General features: G+C 39.3%; 1 protein-coding gene across 4 annotated transcripts; it reads right to left on the reverse strand.

The window, feature by feature from the left end:
- Window positions 1-1175: 1175 nt before the first annotated feature.
- On the reverse strand, window positions 1176-20187 carry LOC118712751 (caspase-13-like). Of its 4 annotated transcripts, none has more exons than XM_045577516.1 (8): window positions 20097-20187; window positions 14124-14375; window positions 10121-10227; window positions 9080-9253; window positions 7516-7750; window positions 6528-6671; window positions 4866-4975; window positions 1177-2466 (listed from the first exon to the last, which is right to left on the reverse strand). In XM_045577516.1, the coding sequence occupies exons 1-8, from the start codon at window positions 20101-20103 to the stop codon at window positions 2368-2370; spliced, it is 1128 nt and encodes a 375-aa protein (XP_045433472.1). In that variant the 5' UTR covers window positions 20104-20187; the 3' UTR covers window positions 1177-2367. The 4 variants fall into 4 exon arrangements, with proteins under 4 accessions (XP_045433473.1, XP_045433472.1, XP_036282729.1 ...); XM_036426836.2 differs by having other exon boundaries at window positions 10121-10236; XM_045577517.1 differs by lacking the exons at window positions 14124-14375; window positions 20097-20187 and adding an exon at window positions 17307-17312 and having other exon boundaries at window positions 1176-2466.
- Between the last annotated feature and the right edge of the window lie 1926 nt (window positions 20188-22113).

The raw sequence follows: 22113 nt of genomic DNA on the forward strand, positions 1-22113 counted from the left end.
ATGAAAAATATTCTCTGAATCTATGATGTTGGTTTAATAATAAATTAAAAACTTCTCTGAACCACACTGGATGTGGATTGGATGAGGATACAGCTGAGGTGCTGACCAGGTTACAGTTCCTGTCTTCCACCTAGGCACAGCTGCTGAGGGACAGACACAGCCAGCTCTCTGCACTCAGGGAAATGCAGGGAGTGCATGAGTCCTAAGCTGGAAAATGCAGATAGCTCACTCCACTTCATTTCCATACACCCACCTTTTCATTGAAATGCTAGTCTATTAAAGGACCCAAAGATGCAGTTTATGTGTCTTCATTTTTTATTTAAATACAAATGGTTAAATATTCCTGTCATACTGAGAAAGGTGCTTCTAGAATTTGCTAAAGAAGGGCAGGACTGCCTGTAATTCCATAAAGAAGGAAAACAAAAAACAAAAAAAGACAAAAAATAGGAGGTGAGGATAGTAATTCCCAGAAGCCTTCAATCTGTCCCTGACCAACATTCCTCTTTCATCCTCTTCCATGTGCTTTTGCCACTAGTTTTGACCTCTGTGACCCTTGCAGTATAATCACCAAAAGTTCACAGGGTGATGTTTGTAAAACCTAATTCATTCTCATTTCTCTGTTCATAAACACTCAAATGGTTTCCTATCTCACTCTGGACCACAATTTTAGAGCAGTTACCATGTGATCACCAAGCCCATGTGACCAGACTTTTCACCATTTTCTGAATGTGTCTGCCATTCCCCCCAATGCACTGCCTTTTGGCAGGTCTTTAAAGATGTGAAGCACATTTCTGCCTCAGGGCATTTTTACTTGTTAGACCCAGGGGTGCTAGAACACTGTTCTGCAGAGAAACACAAGGTTCACTACCCCACTCTCTGTTCTGATTTATTTTATCTCTTCAAAGGAATCTTTCTTGAATAATATATCTATTATAGTAAGTACAACAACCATTTCTTTCATCATTTTATTTTATTTTATTTTATTTTATTTTAAATATATTTTATTGATTTTGTACAGAGAGGAAGGGAGAGAGATAGAGAGTCAGAAACATCGATGAGAGAGAGTCATCGATCAGCTGCCTCTTGCACACCCCCTACTGGGGATGTGCCCGCAACCAAGGTACATGCCCTTGACCAGAATCGAACCCGGGACCCTTCAGTCCCCAAGCTGACGCTCTATCCATTGAGCCAAACCGGTCTCGGCTCTTTCATCATTTTAACCTCATTTATTTTTCTTCTTAGTTCTTATCAGTCTCACATATATTTACTTGTTTGTGTATTTATAGTCTGTCTCCACTTACTAGAGTATGAGCTTTCTGAAACAAAGCTTTCCATTTATTTTGTATACTTGTATATTTCAATATTCTAGAACAAAACTTGGAATATAGTAAGTGCTTGATAAATATTAGTCAAATAGGTCAATCCCTAATGTGGTTCTCTAATACTAATTAGGCAATAAACACTATTCTGATGAACTATTTATGCAATTATTCCACCTGAAAATCACAAACCAGGAGTAGAACATGGTGGGTAAAGACTTAAAGTAGTGAGATAACTTTTACTATAAAGTATAATTTTAATCATGCTGTTGAAAGAGAGATTAACAATAGATTTACAATACAATGTGATATACAGCTCTTATGAGTGAGTAAATAATAAATAAGTCTAAATTCGTTGAACCCATTCTAAAATATATTTACCAAAACACAATAAATGTGTGTTAACATGGGTGCTTGAAAGGATTCAGAGCAGTAATTAAGGATCTGAGAGCACACTCTAAAATCTACTTTATGTGAACTGTCAGGAAGACAGAATCTGCATCAATACAAGAATTACAGTATATTTTATACTGTCTTGGTAGTTGTAGCTTAAGTTCAGTAATGTGACATCTGCATTTAAAGGACCAAAGTCTTGCTTCCTTCACAGTCATCTCCTCTATTTTCTGTGTTTTTGTTTTTATTTTATTTTTGCTTTTCAGGATCTAAGGCAATGTTTGGTAACTTGTGTGTGTGTGTGTGTGTGTGTGTGTGTGTGTGTGTGTGGTGAGAAAGAAATATAAAGTAATAGTGGAAGCATGAGTACATTTCTGTTTCATTAATTACTACATTGTGTCCTTAATTGTTTATTACTCCCTGTCTTAGTATGGCTTATCTCCTTGATTGGCTGACTGATTAATTGATCATGGAGATGAGGAGGATCCAGATTCATATAAGTAGAGAAAAAAATAACATCTAGTCACTAAACTATATCAAGAAGCAACATTAATTTGACTACCCATGCAATTGACTGTCATTAGCTGTTGAACCTCACCACCAGTATGACTTTCCCCTTTATTCTACGTGACAACAGCTTTGATCCTTAGTATTTTCAATTGCCAGGAAAGAGGTAGAAATGTCTTGACATGGATACTCGTTCAATGGTGGGCATCTGGGCTCTAACATCTGGCTTTTCGAATGATAGTTGTACCTTAAAAAAAAAAAAAGGAAAAAAAAGAGGTTCTAGATGAAACTTAAATCTTATCCACGCTCAGAAAACAATTTGCACCATGAGCCAAAACAATTCTGGGAATGATGGGACCAAGCCAATGGATATTCTAACTCTCTGTCACTGTTACCCTACTGTTTAGAAGTAGCTCCCATGTCAGAATTACTCTTTAACTCCGAATAAGCACTTCATGCCTAACCCAAGGCCTTTCAATCTTCACTTTTCTATTTTGGGTTTCAGGTTTACAAATCTTAACTGATCTCCTCCTGGAGTCAATTAATGAGAACTGGATCTCAAAAATGCTCTACCTTCAACATGAAAGGTTAATCCTGAATTCAGTAAGGCACAAACTCAAATATTGTTTCTAAAACTGAAACATAACAACTTTCACATACTAACCAACAAACTGACCTCTGAAGTTTTTTGTGATGGACAGATAAATGAGATTCTATTAATACCATTGAAATTGGCTAGTTATTAACAATAGAACAGGAGTAGAGGGGAGAGACAAGACACTTTAGGCATGTTATTTGGGCAACTTCACCAGAAAGCTGCAATTCACAGGCCCATTCCCTGTGGACCCCTGGGGGAAGGGAGCTACCAAATGGGAGATGAAGGCACACACAAGCAGTTGACATTACAAGGGAAAGAGCCTGTCAGTCAAGCCTGGGGAGCAATGGCTTTGTATAGACTAGCCAGGGCCATTGCTAGCCTTCACAAATTTGGGAATACATAAACCAGCTGATAAGAAAGCTCCCTCACTTGTGTGGTTCTCACGCTCCTTGGGCTTTATTCCTGTCCCTGTTGTCTCCATAGCTACATGTCCCACAGCCATGTGGACCTCACATGTAATGGGCTATAAATGGAAACAAAAATTAAGGTAGCTTGTTGCTCTATTTGATTGTGGAGACATGTACCAGAACTTTGGACACTGACCTTGATTTCAGAACTGCTGAAAACAAATGGTACTTCTTTCTTGGCAGGACAAAGGGAAATGGGACTTTGGGAACTCAGGGGTATAACTGCACTGAAATGAAGCTTCCTATAATGTATCACCTTACCATGTGAGTCTCAGAAATTTCCTTCTCTGAGGATATTGCAACAAACCCACTCCCACCAACAAGTGGTGACGGCGAAGACATCTCCCCACTGATCACACTATTCCTAGACTTCTCCTAGCAATGCTTTTGGAAGTACAATGTCTAATTCCTACTCATCCAACAGGACTTAATTTCCAAAGCTCTCATTCACGGAGATCCTTACTCATGTTACAATGCAATCTTCTCCTGTTTTCTAAAGGTGGGTTCCTCTTTGCCAATATTACTACTATTCTCTACAGTTTTCTATTTAAAAACAACCATACAGCCCTCGCTTGTATGACTCAGTGGATAGAGTGTGGCTCTGTGGACTAAAGCATCATCTCTCATCATTGATGCTTCTATCTCTCTCTCTCCCCTCTCCCTACTCTATAATATTAATAAAAATACATAAAAAGCAGCCCTACTGCCCCATCTTCTTAATATCCTAAAGGGACATAGGTATTGGTATTCATGCACTGATTTATTGAATGAATATTAATTCCTATGTGCCAGCATGTTGAGGTGTTGAGCAAATCCATGCCTTCATGAAGCTTGCATTAAAATGAGTAAGTATAGGTAAAAGCAAACAGAATGTATGCCTAATGAGTGGTGGTCAGAAAAATGGAGGAACCAAATTAGGAGGGAAGGGGGAATAAGGAATTGCCTGAGGTGGAAAAGGAATTTGGTCTTCCTTTCTGGACGAAACCATTCAAAGAATCCCTTCTCCCTCTCTCTCTTTCACCTGCCCTAGGTCTTTTGTTTGGAGCCTCTCACAATCTGTGAAGACAAATGTGTTTGCTGGTCTACTTGTTTAGTATCCATCTCTCTCACAAAATGGTCCTGAGTAGCCTTATGACACATATATGATTTACACTGGTGTCACAGAATAGCAATAATTACCAAGTACAATAACATGCAGTATGTGTTGTGTGTTTTTTCAATAAAGTAAGCCATACAAATCACCTCAAAATACTTTCCATTCTTTGACTTTAAATATATGTATAGCCCATAACAAATAAGCTTACATGTTATATTATTTTGTTCTATTTGGATTTCATGCAATTTTGGGGTAACATCTTTTTTTCCTAAATCAGATGACAACCCCTGGATAATGGAAACCAGGCACTGTTCTACTTTTCTTTGCCTGACAAAGCCTGTTATTGTCATTTAAAATAAGAATAAGAGCAAGGCTTTCTGCACACACACACACACACACACACACACACACAAACAGACACACACACACACACACACACACACACACACACACACGATTAGAAAAGGCAGAGGAAAAAAGCTTACCTTCCGAAATACTTCCTCGAGGTGAAGGCGCCAAGAATACTCTTTGAAGCATCTGATTAGCTGTGCGATGAAGGCAGAACCTGTACTAGGGTCTCTCCAGGATATGTTATCTAGGAAGATAAGGGATGGTCAGCCTTGGACTGTGCCTTTGAATGTTTTCTTTTATCACACATTTGTTTTATGTAGTTTTTGTGCTTTTTAAGCATAGCTTAGGAATTAACTTGACATGTTATAAGGAAACACTTATATCTTTACATTAACTAATTTTCCAAAAAGAAGAGAAAAAATATCAAAACACTGGCAAAGATTTAAATGAAGGGGTAACTCACCAGGATTTCACTAATGATTGCATTATATTCTTAGAACTGACTCTTACTATGTGCTTCATATTCATTCCCTTGGTTTTGAAAAGGGGCTTGAGAGATAACTGAAATGATCCCATTTTACAGAGGAAATAATAGATGCTAAGAGGATTAAATAACTTTCCCACGCTTATACAGTAAGTGACAAAAAATGGGTCCCTGTCTTCCAGGTTGTTTACAGTGTATACAGCAGACTGTCTTTCACAAGAGTATAAGCATGGTAGGTGAATAAATCCAAAGGAAGCTTTGAGAGGGGCATATAACTATGGCATAGATTGTGATGATGGTTTCACTGGTGTATATTATATGCAAACTCACTGTGTTATAGACATTCAGTATATACAGCATTTTGTATGTCAATGAAACCTCCATGAGCAGTGACTGGCGTTGCTCATTTAGAGCATAGTCTACACATTGGAGAGTCTCGGGTTTCATTCCTGGTCAAGGGCACATACCTGGGTTGCAGGTCAGATCTCTTCACCTTGATCAGGGGGAGTGTGGGAGGCAACCAATTGATGTCTCAGTCACATGGATGTTTCTCTCTCTCTCTCTCTCTCTTCACTTCCCTCCCCTATCCCTCCTTTCTACTATTTCAAAAATTAATGGGAAAAAAAAACTCTCACTCCTTGGGTGAGGATAAAAAGAAAATAAAAGAAAACAAAAATAAAACAAAAACCTCCATGGAGTTGTTACAAAAAGAAAATATTTAACACAAAAATTTGCAAAGTAGAAACATTCAAATGTCAGAGGCTTCTTAAGATGACTACCTAGAGGTCAAGGTCTAAGCACTGATCCCTATTGTTAGGCCTGCTAAGCCCAGAGTATAATTTTCTACCTCCTTTAAAGGATCTCCTCCTGCAGAGCCATGCAATGGCTCCCTCTAAAGAGCATCTAATGAGAACTAAGGAGAAAAGGAGCTGCTGTTGGTAATTTAAGGAGGGCAGCCAGTCCCAGGATCCATTAAAACCCCACTCAAAATGTTAAATAGATTTGATATAAAAAAAGAATCAAATTTGTTTTTTAAATGGTGTATGGGGATCCAGTTCCTTGTATTGGGTTGTTCTAATATTTGGTTTAGCTTTTACCATAAAGTGCAGCACTTGTAATAAAAGTACAGTTTTAACAAGTGGAAAATACAGATCCTCGGTTTCCATAGAATAGGTCAGTTAAATGTAAGTGGTTTTGAAAGCCCTCATAAAGTGTCTTATGTCTTTGCTGCATGGAGTGTATCTCAATATTCTAGACTCATTCCCAGGCTGCCATAAACCCACAAACCCTTGTCCGTAACTGGAAGACCTACGTGGGGTTGAGGAGCAGAAAGCAATGAAGTCCTTCTCCACGTGAGCTTTGGAAATGGCCTCTTCTTCCATGCTATCAGCTGACTGTAAAGGGTTGTCCATCACGGCTACTGGAGAGTCACTGACCCAAGTTTCCCCGCGGTTTTCTGTAGAGACATTAACTTTGTGCAAACTGTGTGCCTGCCTCAGTATGGCTGTCACATGGTCTACCTCAATCTTTTTAAATGTTTACTCTCACCAATTTCACACACACACACACACACACACACACACACACACACACTAAACCCTTGCCCGAAACACATATCTTGGCCTCTCTCTAGTGTCTTTGCCCAATGTGCCAATTAATAGCAGCAGCATCTTTTAAGCAAACAGTGATAGTACCAGCAAACTGGAAAAACCCCTTTCCTAAGAAGAGCAAAGGACATTAAAACCATATCTGCGTAATTTCAGAGCCTCCTTACCATTTTTTCCAGCTAGGCTATTTCTGCTTTTTTCTCCTAACAGTGCTCCATAATACTGAGGACATTGGAAGTCAGCAAAAACAAAGGAAATGTTGACAGCAATGCCAAGTGCCCACATCTCCCTACTCACTTCCCTTTCAGTAAACACCTGAGCAGAAAGGGTGCTGCTCCTATAGAACAGTCCCACTTTCCAAGGGAATTCTTCTCAAGCCAGAGAATGTAAGACATTGGCCAGTAGGGCTGTCATTAACATGACCTTATTCATGGTTTAAATATTTGTGTTCAGCTTTGATTTAGGGATTCTAAAGATTTCCTTCACCATTACTTTGGGTTAAATTGATTAGATATTTCTTAGCAGAAAAAAACAATTTCTCATGATACCAACACCCTGTGGAGTTTCCCAAGAATTTGACTCACTTCATTTGCCCTGAATGGGGTCTAGGCTTGTTTCCCCCACAAGCAAATCATACATCACAAAGCATTGCAAACCCCTCATACCCTTTGGATTTTCCCTGTCAGAACTCACCACCTCTGCAGGCCTGGACAATGATGACCTTCGGCTTGTCCTTGAGACTGGGGCAGTTGCGATTGTTGAATATCCGAAAGATGGTGTCATAAGGCAGCACATCTGGGTGTTCGTCGCTATGCCTAGTCCCACAGAGATAATCCAGGAGGCCATGCGACATGAACACCAGGAATGTGCTATCTGAGGTACTGTGCTCTTTTTGGGAAGCAAATGTCACCAGCACTGACTCCATCTCCTGAAAAAGGCCACAGAATGTTATTCTAAAAGGACCAGCATTACCATCAAACTGACCACCCATTTGTCCTGAGCAGTATAAATGTCATATAAAATGTTCCAGTCACTGTGCTTCAGATAGTGGTACTCAATGATAGTTTTCTTTGTCTTCCCACAATAGAGCTGGGGTTCAAGGACCTGCTCCTGCTAATATTGTATGAGCTGCCCTTTTGATGTATTTTACATTTGTTTATTTTCACTTACATACTTTTTTCTTTCTGTCTCTGTATTTTGTCTAATTAATTAATAGGAGGCATACATCATAAATGTATCATACCACTTCCCTTAAACAGCCATTGCCACTGTACTTAGAATAACATCAACCTTCTGACATATATGTACTCCTTCCTGCCACCCTCTCTAGGCTCTCCTTAGTCTAATCTTTTTGTATATTTCATGTGCCAGTTCCATATGTAGTTCAGACTTCTCATGGTAGTCATCCCTATTGGAATGTACTCCATTCGCATGTTCCCAGACATGTCCTGTTTCTGGTAGTCATCTGTGAGATCCCATACTGTCTCCTGACAATGCTTTTCCTGACAGTTCCATCAAAGCAATTACTCCCCATTCACCAATGCACTTTTCTGTTGTCTTTTCTTTTTCTATTTACTTTTAATTTCATTTTCACTATTACAGAAAGACACAAGACACATCAAATCTAAGGTGACCAGATGTCCCACTTTTGGCGGGACAGTCCTGATTTTTAATAATTTGTCTAGATTTGGGATTTCTTTGAAACACTGCGGGAAGTGGGGACAGATAGTTAAAAATTGGGATTGTCCCACTGAAAGCGGGATGTCTGGTCACCTTAATCAAATCTATGAAATTTTCTGTTTGGCATTTCATATGCTTGCCCCCACCACTAAATCTAAATCAATTTGAACTTGGGATTTGCTGTCTCATTCACAGATCTGGGTCCAAGTCAGGACTCAGTATTTACATGGTGAGTAGATTCCTTTTGAACATTCATTACTGTAGAATTTCCTGGGAATATTGGGTCTGAATCCCAATCACCTCACTTTTTAAATAAGAATTATGTGTATATAATTGCATGCCAGTCACTTTGTGTCTAGTTTTATGGAATTGAGGATATTTGGAGCTCAAAGGAGACAGAGAGTTCCCCTGTCTAATAATTTCATTTTATAAACACACATACTCACATGCGTGTGCACACACAGAGAGATATGTGGCCTAAGGTTGGTAAAGTATCTGGCTATCCTTATAAAGTTAATTTGTTAGCAGGAGGGTGTGTAGAATATGTGCTTGTTTGGGGTGGGTGAGGAGCCCCTACCTTGGCTGTGAGGTTCTCTTCCACAGTCACACTGTAGCCGAGGCCCACAAGCAACTCTTCCATCCCTGTGATGTCAAGTTCAGCCCCCTGCCTGGGCTGAAGATGACCAAACTCTCTGTTGCATATGATGAGAGCCAGGCGAGTGCGGCTTGTTTTCTCCTTTATTGGATAGATCTGCAGGAAATATAATAGATATGCAGTGAGTTTGATTTACCTTAATCTCTTTTAAACCTTCATATACTAATCTATGTTGCTTTGTTACAGGCTCATGGATCTGCAGTGTCCCCTGTACTATACCCGAGAACTGATTTTTTTCTTTGTAATGCATTGAACTGAAATAAGAGAGATGTGAGAATTGAAAGTGATTTAGAACTCTCATATTATATAAAAATAAAAAAGACTGAGAAACAACAAAAAAATGTTATTTATTTTCCAAGAGCCCAGAAGGGGACCTAGAACATATTTGGGATACTTTTCCAAGAAACTTGAAGAGACTAGCACAATTCCAGCCATAGCTTTCTCCTCACTCTTCTCCACCTGGACAAATAATTTTCAGTGTTCAAGGTTCAGATCAAATTTCACAAAAATCAGGAGACATTTGCTATTGACTATAGCTAAAAATAAATACATCAAAGATGCTCTGCTTTTGGTAACATCATTATTTCAGTATTATTTTTAACACATAAGATAAAATAGGTTTCAAGTTTTAATCATATTTAAGACATGTTTTGTGTCTAGGCTTTTCAACTAGTATGGAAATAATTACTAAATATTTTGATATAATTACTAAATATTTTGATACAGCTATAGCTTAATTGTAATAAATCTCAAATAGAACAAATAACTGAAGAGAGATCTGTATTTTGTCATGGGGTTGAAAGAAAATTAGAATCGGTGTGAGGTTACCTGAGTTCCTCCTTGCTCAAAACAGCTAATGAAAAAGATTGTCCCTGTCTCCACCCTACCACTCTGCAATTAGTGCTTTAGGAAATCCTGTCCTTAGTGAAAGTGTTTCTCTATTTTATGGGTAGAACACAGTACCTCTTTAGCCCTTTCTTTACACACTTTCAGGAAATCTTCATGAGGACAAAGCTTGAGGGTATCTGTAGTTTCTGCTGACTCAGCTGGCCCAGTCATTTCTGGAGGAACTGTAGGATATATCACATGGCATCACATGATGTAAATTTTAATATCTGCATCTGTTACCCATGATAACCTAAGACATACTGACAGAGAAGGTAAATCATGAGTTTTTAAAACACTTTTAAATGTAGAAATTTTCCTTGTATATAACCTCTGATATGAAGAGGTGTATTGTGATTGAGAAAGAAGAGGGATATTCTTGGTAGCAGATCCATCTATAAATGTAATAATAGATGATGATTATAATGAGAAAAACATCTTCCCTGGTGATTTGGGCCAAACTTAGCCATTTATATTCAGCTAAAACACCTTGAGTCTTGAAATATTTTACTCTAGAGCACTCACTCATCTAGGTGGATGGTTTCTTGTCACTGAGCAAGAGTATATTGAATAAATATTTAATAGAGGGCTATTCATTAGAAACATAATTAAGTCACATGTGCAATTAAATTTATTCTACTCTTTGAATTAAAAAGGAAAAACAAACAGATGAAATTACTTTAAATAATATTTTATTTGACATAATATATTCAAACTACCATTTTAATGTGTTAGTAGCCACAATTCAAGCACTCTATAATCACAATGTGGCTGGTAGCTATTATATTGGCTAGAGGCCTGGTACACAGATTCCTGAAAAGGTGGGGTCTGGCTGGCCCACCCTGATCTAGGGCAATTGGTCTGCCCAGCTGGGGGAGGGGGGAAGGGGCCATGGGCCCCATTCAGTTGTGGAACTCCCAGAGGAACAGACAATTTGCATATTAGCATTTTATTATATAGGATGGTATAACATCCCAAGCCTGCTCCTAATATATACAGAACACAGACACAGACACAGACCCACACTAAGCACCTAAAAGAATCCTGAATCCTGTACCATCCAGGCATTTTTTATTTTTAGGGACCTCAGCCTGAATTCTTAATTGTCCAGAGGAGATGGACTTCTAAGATTCCTTGAAAAGCTGGGGTTGAAAGAAATGATAACCAGCCACCAGAATAATGATTCCAGGGTCAGAGGGAGAACATTTTGCTCAAAGATTCTAACATGCACTAGATGCCCTTGCCTTCAAAGTTCTGATCAACCAGCACTAAATTTTCAACCCAACTTTTAAAATGTGAGGGAAGAACTCCTTCCTTTTGAAGAAATTTGTTTCTGACTCATCCTGACTCAATCCTTACAAAAATTTAAGTATATCTGTCACAGCTTGGCATCACTTGACAAATTTTGCAAGAGACTGGGAAAGTCTAGCACTCCTCCTTTCTGAGGAAGGAGTAAGAATTCATAAACAATAGTGGAGAGGTTTGACAGATCCAATTAACAAGATATTTGTCCAGGAACAAACCTTGAGATTTATTTACATGAACCAACCAAGGTCCTCCCTGATTTATTTATATTTTTACTTAAAAGAAAAAAAAAGATATTACCCTACATGAATGTTTTAGTTTCTATATTATATAACTTTTCTTATTTATTCCATTAGTTTTTTTCCATAATATTTTTTATAAACGTCTTTCTAAGACACTGAACCTCTGGAGATGCAGCAAATTTCTAGTCTCTAAGGAAACCAAGCTTTCAGAATATCTTTATAGAATAAACAGAAGCATGCTCTCCCTTCTCATTTCAGAAGATTCTGGTAGTATAAAGAAACCCTAAGTCCTGGGATAGTCCCTCATTAGAGGGGATATTTCTCAGCAAATTCCTCTTCTTTTTCCAGGTTATCTGCAAGTTTGGTGAATGCTCTAACTTAAGAAACATCATCTCCCAAAGATCGTTGTGTCTCTATATAAATATAGTGTTTGCAGTTGAGTTTGGCAATTAAGATTTCTATGTTACATCTAATAATACAAATTAGCATGAAAACAAATACTCTCATTACAATATAATAGATATTATAGTAGGGCCTGTTGCCCCATATGAGTTTCTAGCAGCCTGGGAATGGAGCAGAAAGTAATGGGAGAATTAGGAGTTTAGATAAACTTTAAAAAGCTCAGTTTACCCGTGACCTAAGGACATATTCAGGAAACCCCTTCAAAGGATATAAAAAAGGAAGGGACTGGTATGGGATGAGACAAACCCATATCCCTTGGTGGGTAGCAATTTGAGTGCTTATCTCTCTGATTAAATAGCAATTCTTGGTATATAGTATGTGTCTATATATGAGTTTGTTGAAATAAAATAAGCAATCAAATACCTTGTATTCTTTCTATCTCCCATACCTTACCCTCAATATTATACTAGGGACCTCAGAATTATACTATGTCCAAACTGCCTGGCCAGGACCTTACTTGTTCTAACAGCCCACCTCACCCAGCTCCTGGTCTGCTAGGTCAGCGGCCCTTTGTTGTCCTAGGGTCACCTTGAAGGCTCCAGGTGCAGATAGCGCCCAGGGAACCACAGAACACATCATCACAGGGTGTGTGCCTGCCTCTCGCCTGCCACTCACTATCTCTGACGATGAAGTTGTTTATCTCAGCTTGGTTTGATGCTTATTGTGATTCCTGTAGTTGCTAAAATTATTTTATAATTTATATTATTCAAATGTGACTTCTGTTTGCAAATGTTTTATTTTGGAAAAAAACAAACATCCAATTATTCCTACCTGATCCCAGATTAAAGAGAAAGTAAGAAACCTGCACAAGGAGCAGTGTGAATACTGAGAACACAGCTCAGGCCACAATGTTGGACATCTCCCAGACAAGTGTGTCCTTCCTTTGGGGCAGAATGTTCCTTCCACCTGGAGAAGGGCTTCTTTCAAAAGCTTGTACACATATGCACATGACCCATGGACACAGACAACAGTGTGGTGAAGGCCTGGAGGATGGAGGGGGAAAACGGGGCATATGTAATGCTTTCAATAATAAAGAGAAAAGGAAAAGGAAAAGGAAACAAAGGCTTATGTGTAATTGTGAGGGCTCTATAAGATATGTAGCCTTTTGTGCATTCTTTTTTGTTACTATTTATGAACTCTGTATTCAGGGTTGGGATTCTGGGTTAAACTGCAGCAGGCAGAGTCGGTCACTGTTGAACTTGGGCCTGAGGACATGTAGTCTCTAGTAGCATTCTTAGTTCAATCTAGGTCAAAATGTTTGAAAGATTTCAAAATATTTGAAACTTTTTAAGTATTACTGGAAAATTCCAAATATTACTATGATAATAATGATTATTAATATTTATTGCAAGCATGGTCTTAGTGTGTCTACTCATCTTATATTTATTATGTGCCTGCTTTGTGCCTGGCACAAAGAGCTCTTACTCATTGGTGAAGAGAACAGCTGCACTCTGGATTAAGAAAATTCTTGGATTATAGTTCCAATGAGATACAAAGAGAATAGATTTGATTGGGGGGCATGAGTGTATAATTTCCTTTATCTTAGGTGTGTGAAGCCAGGGGAATATTTGAGTGGAAATGGAGACCATGCTGCTAGAGGTCAATGTAACTGGAGCTCAGGGAAGAGTGCTGGATGAGAAATAAAATCTTAGGAGCTGTCAGCATATGCATACCACTCTGTTCTTAGCCTGATGAACCTTGCAAAATTCCTAAAATTGCCCCCATTTCACAGATTCTGAGACTGATGTCTAAGGAGGTAAAGAAACTTGAAGGAAGTCATATATATGTAGTGTCCAAAGAGACAGAACCAGCGCCCCAGATCAGGTATCCCTAACCACAAATTCTCTAAGTGAGCTATTTCCATGAGCAACCTAAACACAAACACTCATCTTCTTAGCTAATCAGAAACCAAATCTCCTCTCACAAAGGACAAGGAAACCCCAAAAGAAGGCAAGTGAAAATAAGATTTTAGGAATTAAGAATGGGGAATTACAGAGGACACAGGAAGGGCATTGAAAATAAACACATTCCAGATAATTTGAGATATTTGTTGTAAATGTCTCTATTCTTACCTTCATTGCAGATGGCATTTTTGTTTGTATTAACAAAGGCTTTGACAAGGATTTGACCTGCTTCAATGCGTTTCTGTCCCACAGCATCCAGTACAACCTGGATCTTGTCTCCAGGCTTGGCATCATTGAATTTTTTCTTGTCAGTTTCCTTCAATTTCAGAACATCTTTTGTCACCAACATATCCAAAACTCCAGCTAAGATCTCTTTCCCAATAGATTCCAAATCCTGAAATGGGTTTTTGTTGTGTCCATCTGTCAGAAATACAAAGACTCCTTCAACTATGGGCAAAATCTAAAGAATTTTGTACTATATCTAGAGAGCTCCCTAAAATGTGAAGTACTATTGAAATATCCTCTGACTATTTCAATGTTTCTTCATTAAAATACAAACCTTTTTCATTACCACCTGGGATGGTTGGAATTTTTATAGAGGAATATAAAAGTCAAAGTGATAAGTGATTTTTTAAGACTACAGCTATGACTTTGACATAGATAGGAAGGCAGGATATCTCATCAATTCTCAATTAATTCTAAGATAATTATTCAGTCCATCTAGATATAAGGATAGCCTGGACATAAAAATGACACTTTCTAAAGAAAATGTGCCAGGACATTGAACAAGAACTTGAGCCTAGAAACACTAGCCTCATTCTCCATGTCATCTTGAATTATTTCAATAAATGTTTATTTAGTAGCAATTATGAGAAAGAAACATGGAAATTACAAAACATAAATTAAATGTTACCTTATATCAATTAGCTTAATTGCAGCTAACATCTCTTGTCCACTTAAATTTATTGAAAAAGAAATACATATAAAGCAATGTAAAACATCATCATCACTATTATTATTATTATTATTATTATTATTATTATTATTTACATGACACTGTAGTAAATACAAACATTAATATGCCATAGCCTTACAATAATCTAATGAGATAGCCATTATTTTTCTCTATTTAAAAATCATTTGCCCCAAATCATACAGATTGAGATTCAAATTCTATTTTTATAGCACGACACCAGTAATAATAATTCATATTTATCAAGCCCCCACAGGTGCCTAGTGCTATGCCTGAATCTCCTCTCTTAAACTCTACCAAAACTCCATCTAACCAGAATGTTAATAATTATATTATATAACAAAGAAATGAGACACAGTGATATTGCTTAAGCAAAGAAATGAGACACGGTGATATTGGATAAGTAATTGACACAAATTGTATGTTTAGTGCACAGTATGTATAGTAAGTGGAGGGAAGGGAATCAAACTCAGGGGTTCAAAGTCAGTGGTTCAAAGCCTTCACACACACACACACACACACACACACACACACACACACTTAAATCATCAAACTACATTACTTGTTATTTGGTGAAGAATTACTTAAAATAACGCAGTGTTTCAGGGACTCAAGGAACACTGGGTAAATTTCTGCAGGTGAGACCACAAAGACTCGTTATAAAAGGTAATGAAAACATGGAGATAAAACATAGTATACAGATGATAGAACAGAGAGTTTGAATAATTGCAAACAGCATACAGTTAGTGTATGGAAGATTTAATCTACCTGAGTTCTGGGCTTCAGTTTCATTTATCTGTGCACTCAAGAAGGTTGTATAGTGTTCACTGAATGAATGGCATGGGGAGAAATGTGGTAAATAATACAACCAAAGTTTTGTCTTAGGTACTCTTTTCATCATCTCTACATCCTCATGGCTTCATTAGACATTACTTCCAAATTTATAGATTCAGCCCAGATGTGGATATTAAGATGTGGATATTCAGCCCATATATCTACCATACTTCCTCTCAATATACCAAAAGATATTAAACTTATCTTCAGAAAATTGATTTTATATATATATATATATATATATATATATATATATATATATACACATATATACACACACACACACACACACACACACACACACACATATATATATATATATATATATATATATATATATATATATATATTTCCTATCTAATACAAGAATAATATGCAAATTTACCATAACTCCAACATACAAGATGGCTGCCCCCATGTGGTCAAAGATGGCTGCCCCCATGTGGACACAATATAGCTGTCACAAGATGGCCAGCAGGGGAGGGCTGTTGGGAGTGACTAGGCCTGCAAGGGAGGGCACTTAGGGGTGACCAGGTGGACAGAGGAGGGAAGTTAGGGATGACTGGGGCCTGCAGGGAAGGGCAGTTTGGGGGACCCAGGCCTACAGGAGAGAGCAGTTATGGGAGACCAGGCCTGTAGAGGCAGGAAGTTGTGGGGAGACAAAGCCTGCAGGGGAGGGCAATTAGTGGTGACCAGACCTTCAGAGGACGGCAGTGAGGGGCAATGAGGCTGGCAGGGCAGCAGTTAGGCATGAGGCTGGCAGGGGAGTGGTTAGGAGTTGATCAGGCTGGCAGGCAGAAGCAGTTAGGAGCAATCAGGAATGCAGGCAGGTGAGCAGTTGGGAGCCAGCTGTTCAGGATTGTGAGAGGGATGTCACACTGCTTGTTTAGGCCTGATACCGATTATCTGGATACCAATTATCTGGGACCCCTCAAGAGATGTCCGACTGCCCTTTTAGGCCCGATTGTGAGAAGGATCCCAGATTAAAGAGGATGCAGGCTGGGTTGAAGCTCAGGCCCCCCTCACACAAATTCCGTGCTCCGGGCTTCTAATATATATATTTGAGGCCCAGTGCATGAAATACATGCAGGGGGTGAGGGGTGTCCCTCAGCCCAGCCTGCACCCTCTCCAACCTGGGATCCCTCTCACAATCCAGGACTGCTGGCTCAAAACTGCTAGCCTGCTTTCTTTCCTGATTGCCTCTAACTGCTTCTGCCTGCCAGCCTGATTACACCCTAATCACTTCCCTGCCAACCTGATTGATGCCTAACTGCTCCCCTGCCAACCTGTTTGCCCGAACTGCCCTTCCCTGCAGGCCTGGTTACCCCTAACTGCCATCCCCTATAGGCCTAGTTCCCCCAAATGCTCGCCCCTGAAGGTCTAAGTCCTCCCCCACCTCCCACAACTGCTCTTCTCTGCAGGCCCAGTCATCCCCAATTTTCCTCCTCGGGTGGCCTAGTCACCCCTAACTTCCCTCCCTTGCAGGCCTGGTCCATCTTGTGGTGGCCATCTTGTGTCCACATGGGGGCAGGATCTTTGACCACCTGGGGGCAGCCATCTTGTGTGTTGGAGTCATAGTCAATCTGCATATTATTCTTTTATTAGAGTCCGAGTGCATGGGTGGGGGCCTTCTGGTTTGCCCTGAATGGTGTCCTGGATCAGGGTGGAGGTTGCCTTGGGTTGTGCGGAGGCCTGGGCAAGGGGCATGTGGTAGTTTTCAGGCCAAAGCGGAGGCCCTGGTATCTGGGATTTATTTATCTTGTACAATTTAAACTTTGTAGCCTGAAGTGGAGCCAAGACAGGCAGGGCTGCAGAAGCTTGGCTTTCTCCATCGCCAAGGCTATCCCTAGCCTCCTGCTCTCTCCAGCTCCATGGCTGCCACCATTTCTGTTGGGATTTTTTAATCTTCTATAATGAAACTTTGTAGCCTTGAGTGGAGGCCTGGGCCCGCCAGGGTGTGTGGAAAGCTTGGCTTGCTCCATCATGGGGGAAACTCAGGCCTCCCTACTGCTTGCTCCTTGGCCACAGTCATCTTGCCAGGGGTTAATTTGCATATCCACTCCTGATTGGATGGTGGGCTTGGCTTGTGGGTGCAGTAGAGTGATGGTTAATTTGCATATTACTCTTTTATTAGATAGCACGATAGCAGGATAATATACCTGCTTTGTCCCTTTTACTAGTAAATGATATCTAAACACCAAGTTCATCACATAGTAATAGTGAATCTCTCCTGTTTTCTGAATAACTTATTTTCCATCTCATGTCAAATTGTATTGATTTTCTCTGCTAAATATTTACAGAATCTTCCCACTTCTCTCATTTTTAATTGCACATTATTACATTTCAGGCCAACATTCTTCCTTTTCTTAATTACTTCAGGAGATTTATAAATCTACTTTTGGATTCTTCTAATCTGTTCTCCACAATGAAGCAGAGTTAGGGTGCTAAAATCTAGATTTGATCATGAAACCTCTGAGCTTAATCTAATGTAGGTCTTCTCATTCATTCATCCTCATCTTCTGTCAGTTGTCCACCTTGCTCCTTACATTGTTTCCAGAAGGCCCTTACTTAGGAAGCTCTATGTGCGCAGTCTCCCACCCCCACATTCTTTCCTATTTCTCCACTCCTCCCTTAATCTTTATATCTCAGATGAGATGTCACTTCCTTTGGGAAATGATGCTCCCAAACTAGACAGAGTGTCAGAGGTATATGTTCCAGATGCCTTGTTTCTCAGGAGGCTAGCAATTTATTCATTGTCCTTGTTAATTGTATAATAATGGCTCACCACATTTGGTTGTTTATATTTATTGGGCCATTTATTTGTTTTTGTCTCTTGCCTTTCACTTTCTTACATCTATTATCTAATGATGCCCTGATTCCAATGTAATAATCACTGAGGCCATCCTGTGTGGCCAAAGTCTTATTATAGCAATGAGTGTGAGTTTTGCTCACTACTCTCCAGCCAAAGGCTTCATGAAGAAGACAAGAAATGAAATCCATCAATTTTGTATTATAGGAACTTAAGTTAAATGCCAAGAGATGAGTCATAAACTCTGGAGAGATTATACTATGAAGAGCACAATATTTATACTAGCAGCCCTGCACACAAATCCATGCTCCAGTAGTCCCTGCCACCCTCTTGTTCCTCCCTAGTCCCCACCCCTTCTCCTATCCACCCTAATAGCTCGCTACCCTGCCCCCTCCTGTCTTCTCCTCATCCAGCTTGTAGTTCATTGCCCCACCCTCCTGCAGATCTACAATCCAGTCATTATACCTCATGGTGTAACAGATAATTAGTATATTTCTCTCTTCTTATATAGGAGAGAGGTTAAATACAGTAAATATAAAATTTGCTTGTGAAGTTGAATTCATAGTTTTGTATTTTAGAGAGAGCAGTGGAAAAATGGATAAACATATGTTAAAAGGTGGAAAAACTTTTCTGAAATGTTCAGTCATTTTTAAAAAGGCAATAGGGAGCCTCAATGTAGTTTTGAGTAAGGAAATTGCATGTAGAGATATGAGAACTGAGAGACAACTAGTTACTCTTCCTAACTGTCTATTTAAGTTCCAGAAATTCAGGGGCAGGATCACATGAACATTTAAAAATGCTATAGATAATTCAGATTTGTTATGAAGTTTAGAAACTGATGACCTAGTTGAACCCCTTCCTTTACGATGAGGAAAATGAAAAAGGCTATGATGTGTTTGACTACTAGCTGCAAACATAGCTCATCTCATGCTTTTTCAGCTTCTGTGTATCAGCAACATGATGCATTGGAGGGTTAAGACCTGGAGAGAAGAAGATCCGATCCCTTAAAGAACTGTGACAATGATCTAGGAAAAACTGCACCAGAACTAGAAAGAAAGGGGGCAAAGCAGTCACCTCAAAAGACCAAGTGTGTAATTCAAGACAGGAGATGGCAAAGGAGCAGGAGTTCAAAGTTGGCCTATGGGATCCTGGGAGCAGTTTGTCATCCAGATAACTAATTTGGAAACAGCTAGAAGCCAAAATATTTCAGAGGGCATTTAGACTTTTCAAGAGTTGCCTCACACAAAAATAACTTACTCTGTTTGTCTTCTCCCTCCCCTTTATTACCATGAGCTAAAAGGAATTAATTTTTCCTGGGTCTAAAATACCTGGAAACCTTGCTCTCCACCTTTCTAAGGCAATGTCCCTGGATGATTCAAGTTACACAAAGCTAATAAGGGGAAGAATTCAGCTTGCAAACCACAGACTCCCGTTTCCCTTTTTGTTATTTCTGTTTGTCAGGAGCAATAAATAGTTTCCTAAGACCCAAGCCCCTGACCCTTAGTCAGAAAAGACCCCTACTCACCAGCCATGGGTGCCACCAGCCTCAGCCCCTTCCTGCTGCTGGGAAGCAAGACACAAACTCAAAAATGAAAGTTTCTGGCATCTCCTCAGTGCAGGGGGTGGGGGAACTTCTCAGACATTGGACAACTGGTGGCCTATGAGATCCTGAGAGCAGTTTGTTACCCAGATGACTATTTTAGAAACAGCTAGTAGCCAAAAGGTTTCAGAGGGCATGTAGACTGTTCAAGAGTTGCCTCACTCAAAAATAACTTACTCTGTTTGTCTTCTCCCTCCCCTTTATTACCAATGAGCTGAAAGAAAAGAATTAACTTTTCCTGGGTCTAAAATACCTAGAAACAGTGCTTAAAACTTTGAGTTCACAAGTCTGTTCAGAAAAATCCCTTGGGAAGAAAATTTTCTTCCTTTCATTTTGGGAAAATAAATGTAAATGCTGAAACATTTTCCTATTGGCTGGCACACCTGACTGTTGTTTTCCCTTTTCCTTCTTTCACTTCATTGCCCTCAGACCTCCTTCTCTCTGTCCTTTTTCTGACCCCTCCGTATTTCTCCTCTGCTCACTTAAACCTCATAAACTCATGAAGGAGTTAAAACTAACAGATCTTATTGTATTTCCAGATAAGAATTATGCAAAATAGCTTCTGTTTTCTGTTTCCACTGTGCTGGTATCATCCCCTCCCCGTCTCCCTGTGATTTTGAGATTTTATGAATAAGGTCTGAAGAAATCTGCATCTCCACTGGCCTCATACTTTTCTGTAACTGCCTAAACCTGCCTGCATGATTAATTTTCACTGAGGAGGATTTCTCACTACCATTTTTTTTTTAATATTCTCAGAATAATGAGTCATCAGAGAAGCTGTCTCAGGCTGCAGAAGAACAAATGCATGGTAGTACAGAAAAGGTATGTACAGAAGATTAGTTAGTGGGAGAAAAAAACGACATTCAACTTGTCAGGTTTTCAAAAGTTCAGAAAGCCACCTCAACTCCTAATGGATTAGGATTAGGAAGGGCTCAAATTGAATGTGAAAGGTAATATTTTCAGTCCTTCCCAAGTCTAGCATTGTAGACTGGAGGATTTTAACTCAAACTCAAACTCATTACCAATGCACCTCACAAGAATATTATTTTGTATACAATACATGTGATGTCATGTATGGTAAGCTAATTGTTTTGTGTTTGTTGGGTTCTGTTCCAAATAGCTCTGTACACTGTGAGCTGCCTGGAGTTGAGTCAAAATTACTTTGCAGGCCTAAAATATCTTAAGAAAGGATCAAAATATGGAGTTTCTGGCAGTGGTAAACTCTAGCATTTTGGATACATCACTTATTATACTCTGCATCCCTCCTGGTGAGCAGCAGATTCTTTGAAGTCAGGTAGCTACTGATTTTAGCATCTGTATCCCTATAACTGAAAGCCCAGAGAATGGTTTCTAGAAAAAATGAATGGTGCTATTAGGTTGTTCATTGATCGTGGATCAAATATAAGGTCTCCAGATCCATTATAAGCTCCAAATCCCACTCCATAACTTCTCAGAGTAGAAAAACAGCTTAACAACTTTTTCTAAATTTCAGATTTATTAAAAAGTTGAAAGAAATGCATGTTTCCTGCAGACATAATTCCAAAAATGACAGGATCCTGGTTTCCTACAAGAAAACACACACACACACACACGCACACACAGACACACACACACACACACATATTTTAAAAAAGTGTTCTGCTAAAAGAAATGCAAGTTAAAAGATCACTCTACTCATGGGGACAGAAGGAAGAGACCAGGCTATGTCTAAATATTGCCCTACTGTGTGAAAGAGAGAGACATCTAAAACCAAACTTTCATCATTTCATGGCCACATCTCAGTCTATATCAGCTGACCCTGAGAAAGGGACATCTGATTGCTGAACTTTGAGACAAGAGCAGCATGCTCTGCAATGAACCAGCAGAAAGCATCCTTTAGTAGCTCCCATTTACTATGTGAGGCCTTGAGTCCTTGATAAGGATGAAGTTGAGGTTTTCTTTC

Source organism: Pipistrellus kuhlii, unplaced genomic scaffold (assembly GCF_014108245.1).
Source record: "Pipistrellus kuhlii isolate mPipKuh1 unplaced genomic scaffold, mPipKuh1.p scaffold_m20_p_9, whole genome shotgun sequence".
Classification (NCBI taxonomy): Eukaryota; Metazoa; Chordata; class Mammalia; order Chiroptera; family Vespertilionidae; genus Pipistrellus; species Pipistrellus kuhlii.

Bases quoted from the DNA above. Each gene is read 5' to 3' on its own strand.
- LOC118712751 (XM_036426836.2), bottom strand. The intron at 9,254-10,120 runs GTACTGTGTTCT...TATTTCCTGCAG, and splicing joins GTAAAGAAAGGGCTAAAGAG to ATCTATCCAATAAAGGAGAA. The intron at 6,672-7,515 runs GTGAGTTCTGAC...ATGTCTCTACAG, and splicing joins TGTCCAGGCCTGCAGAGGTG to AAAACCGCGGGGAAACTTGG.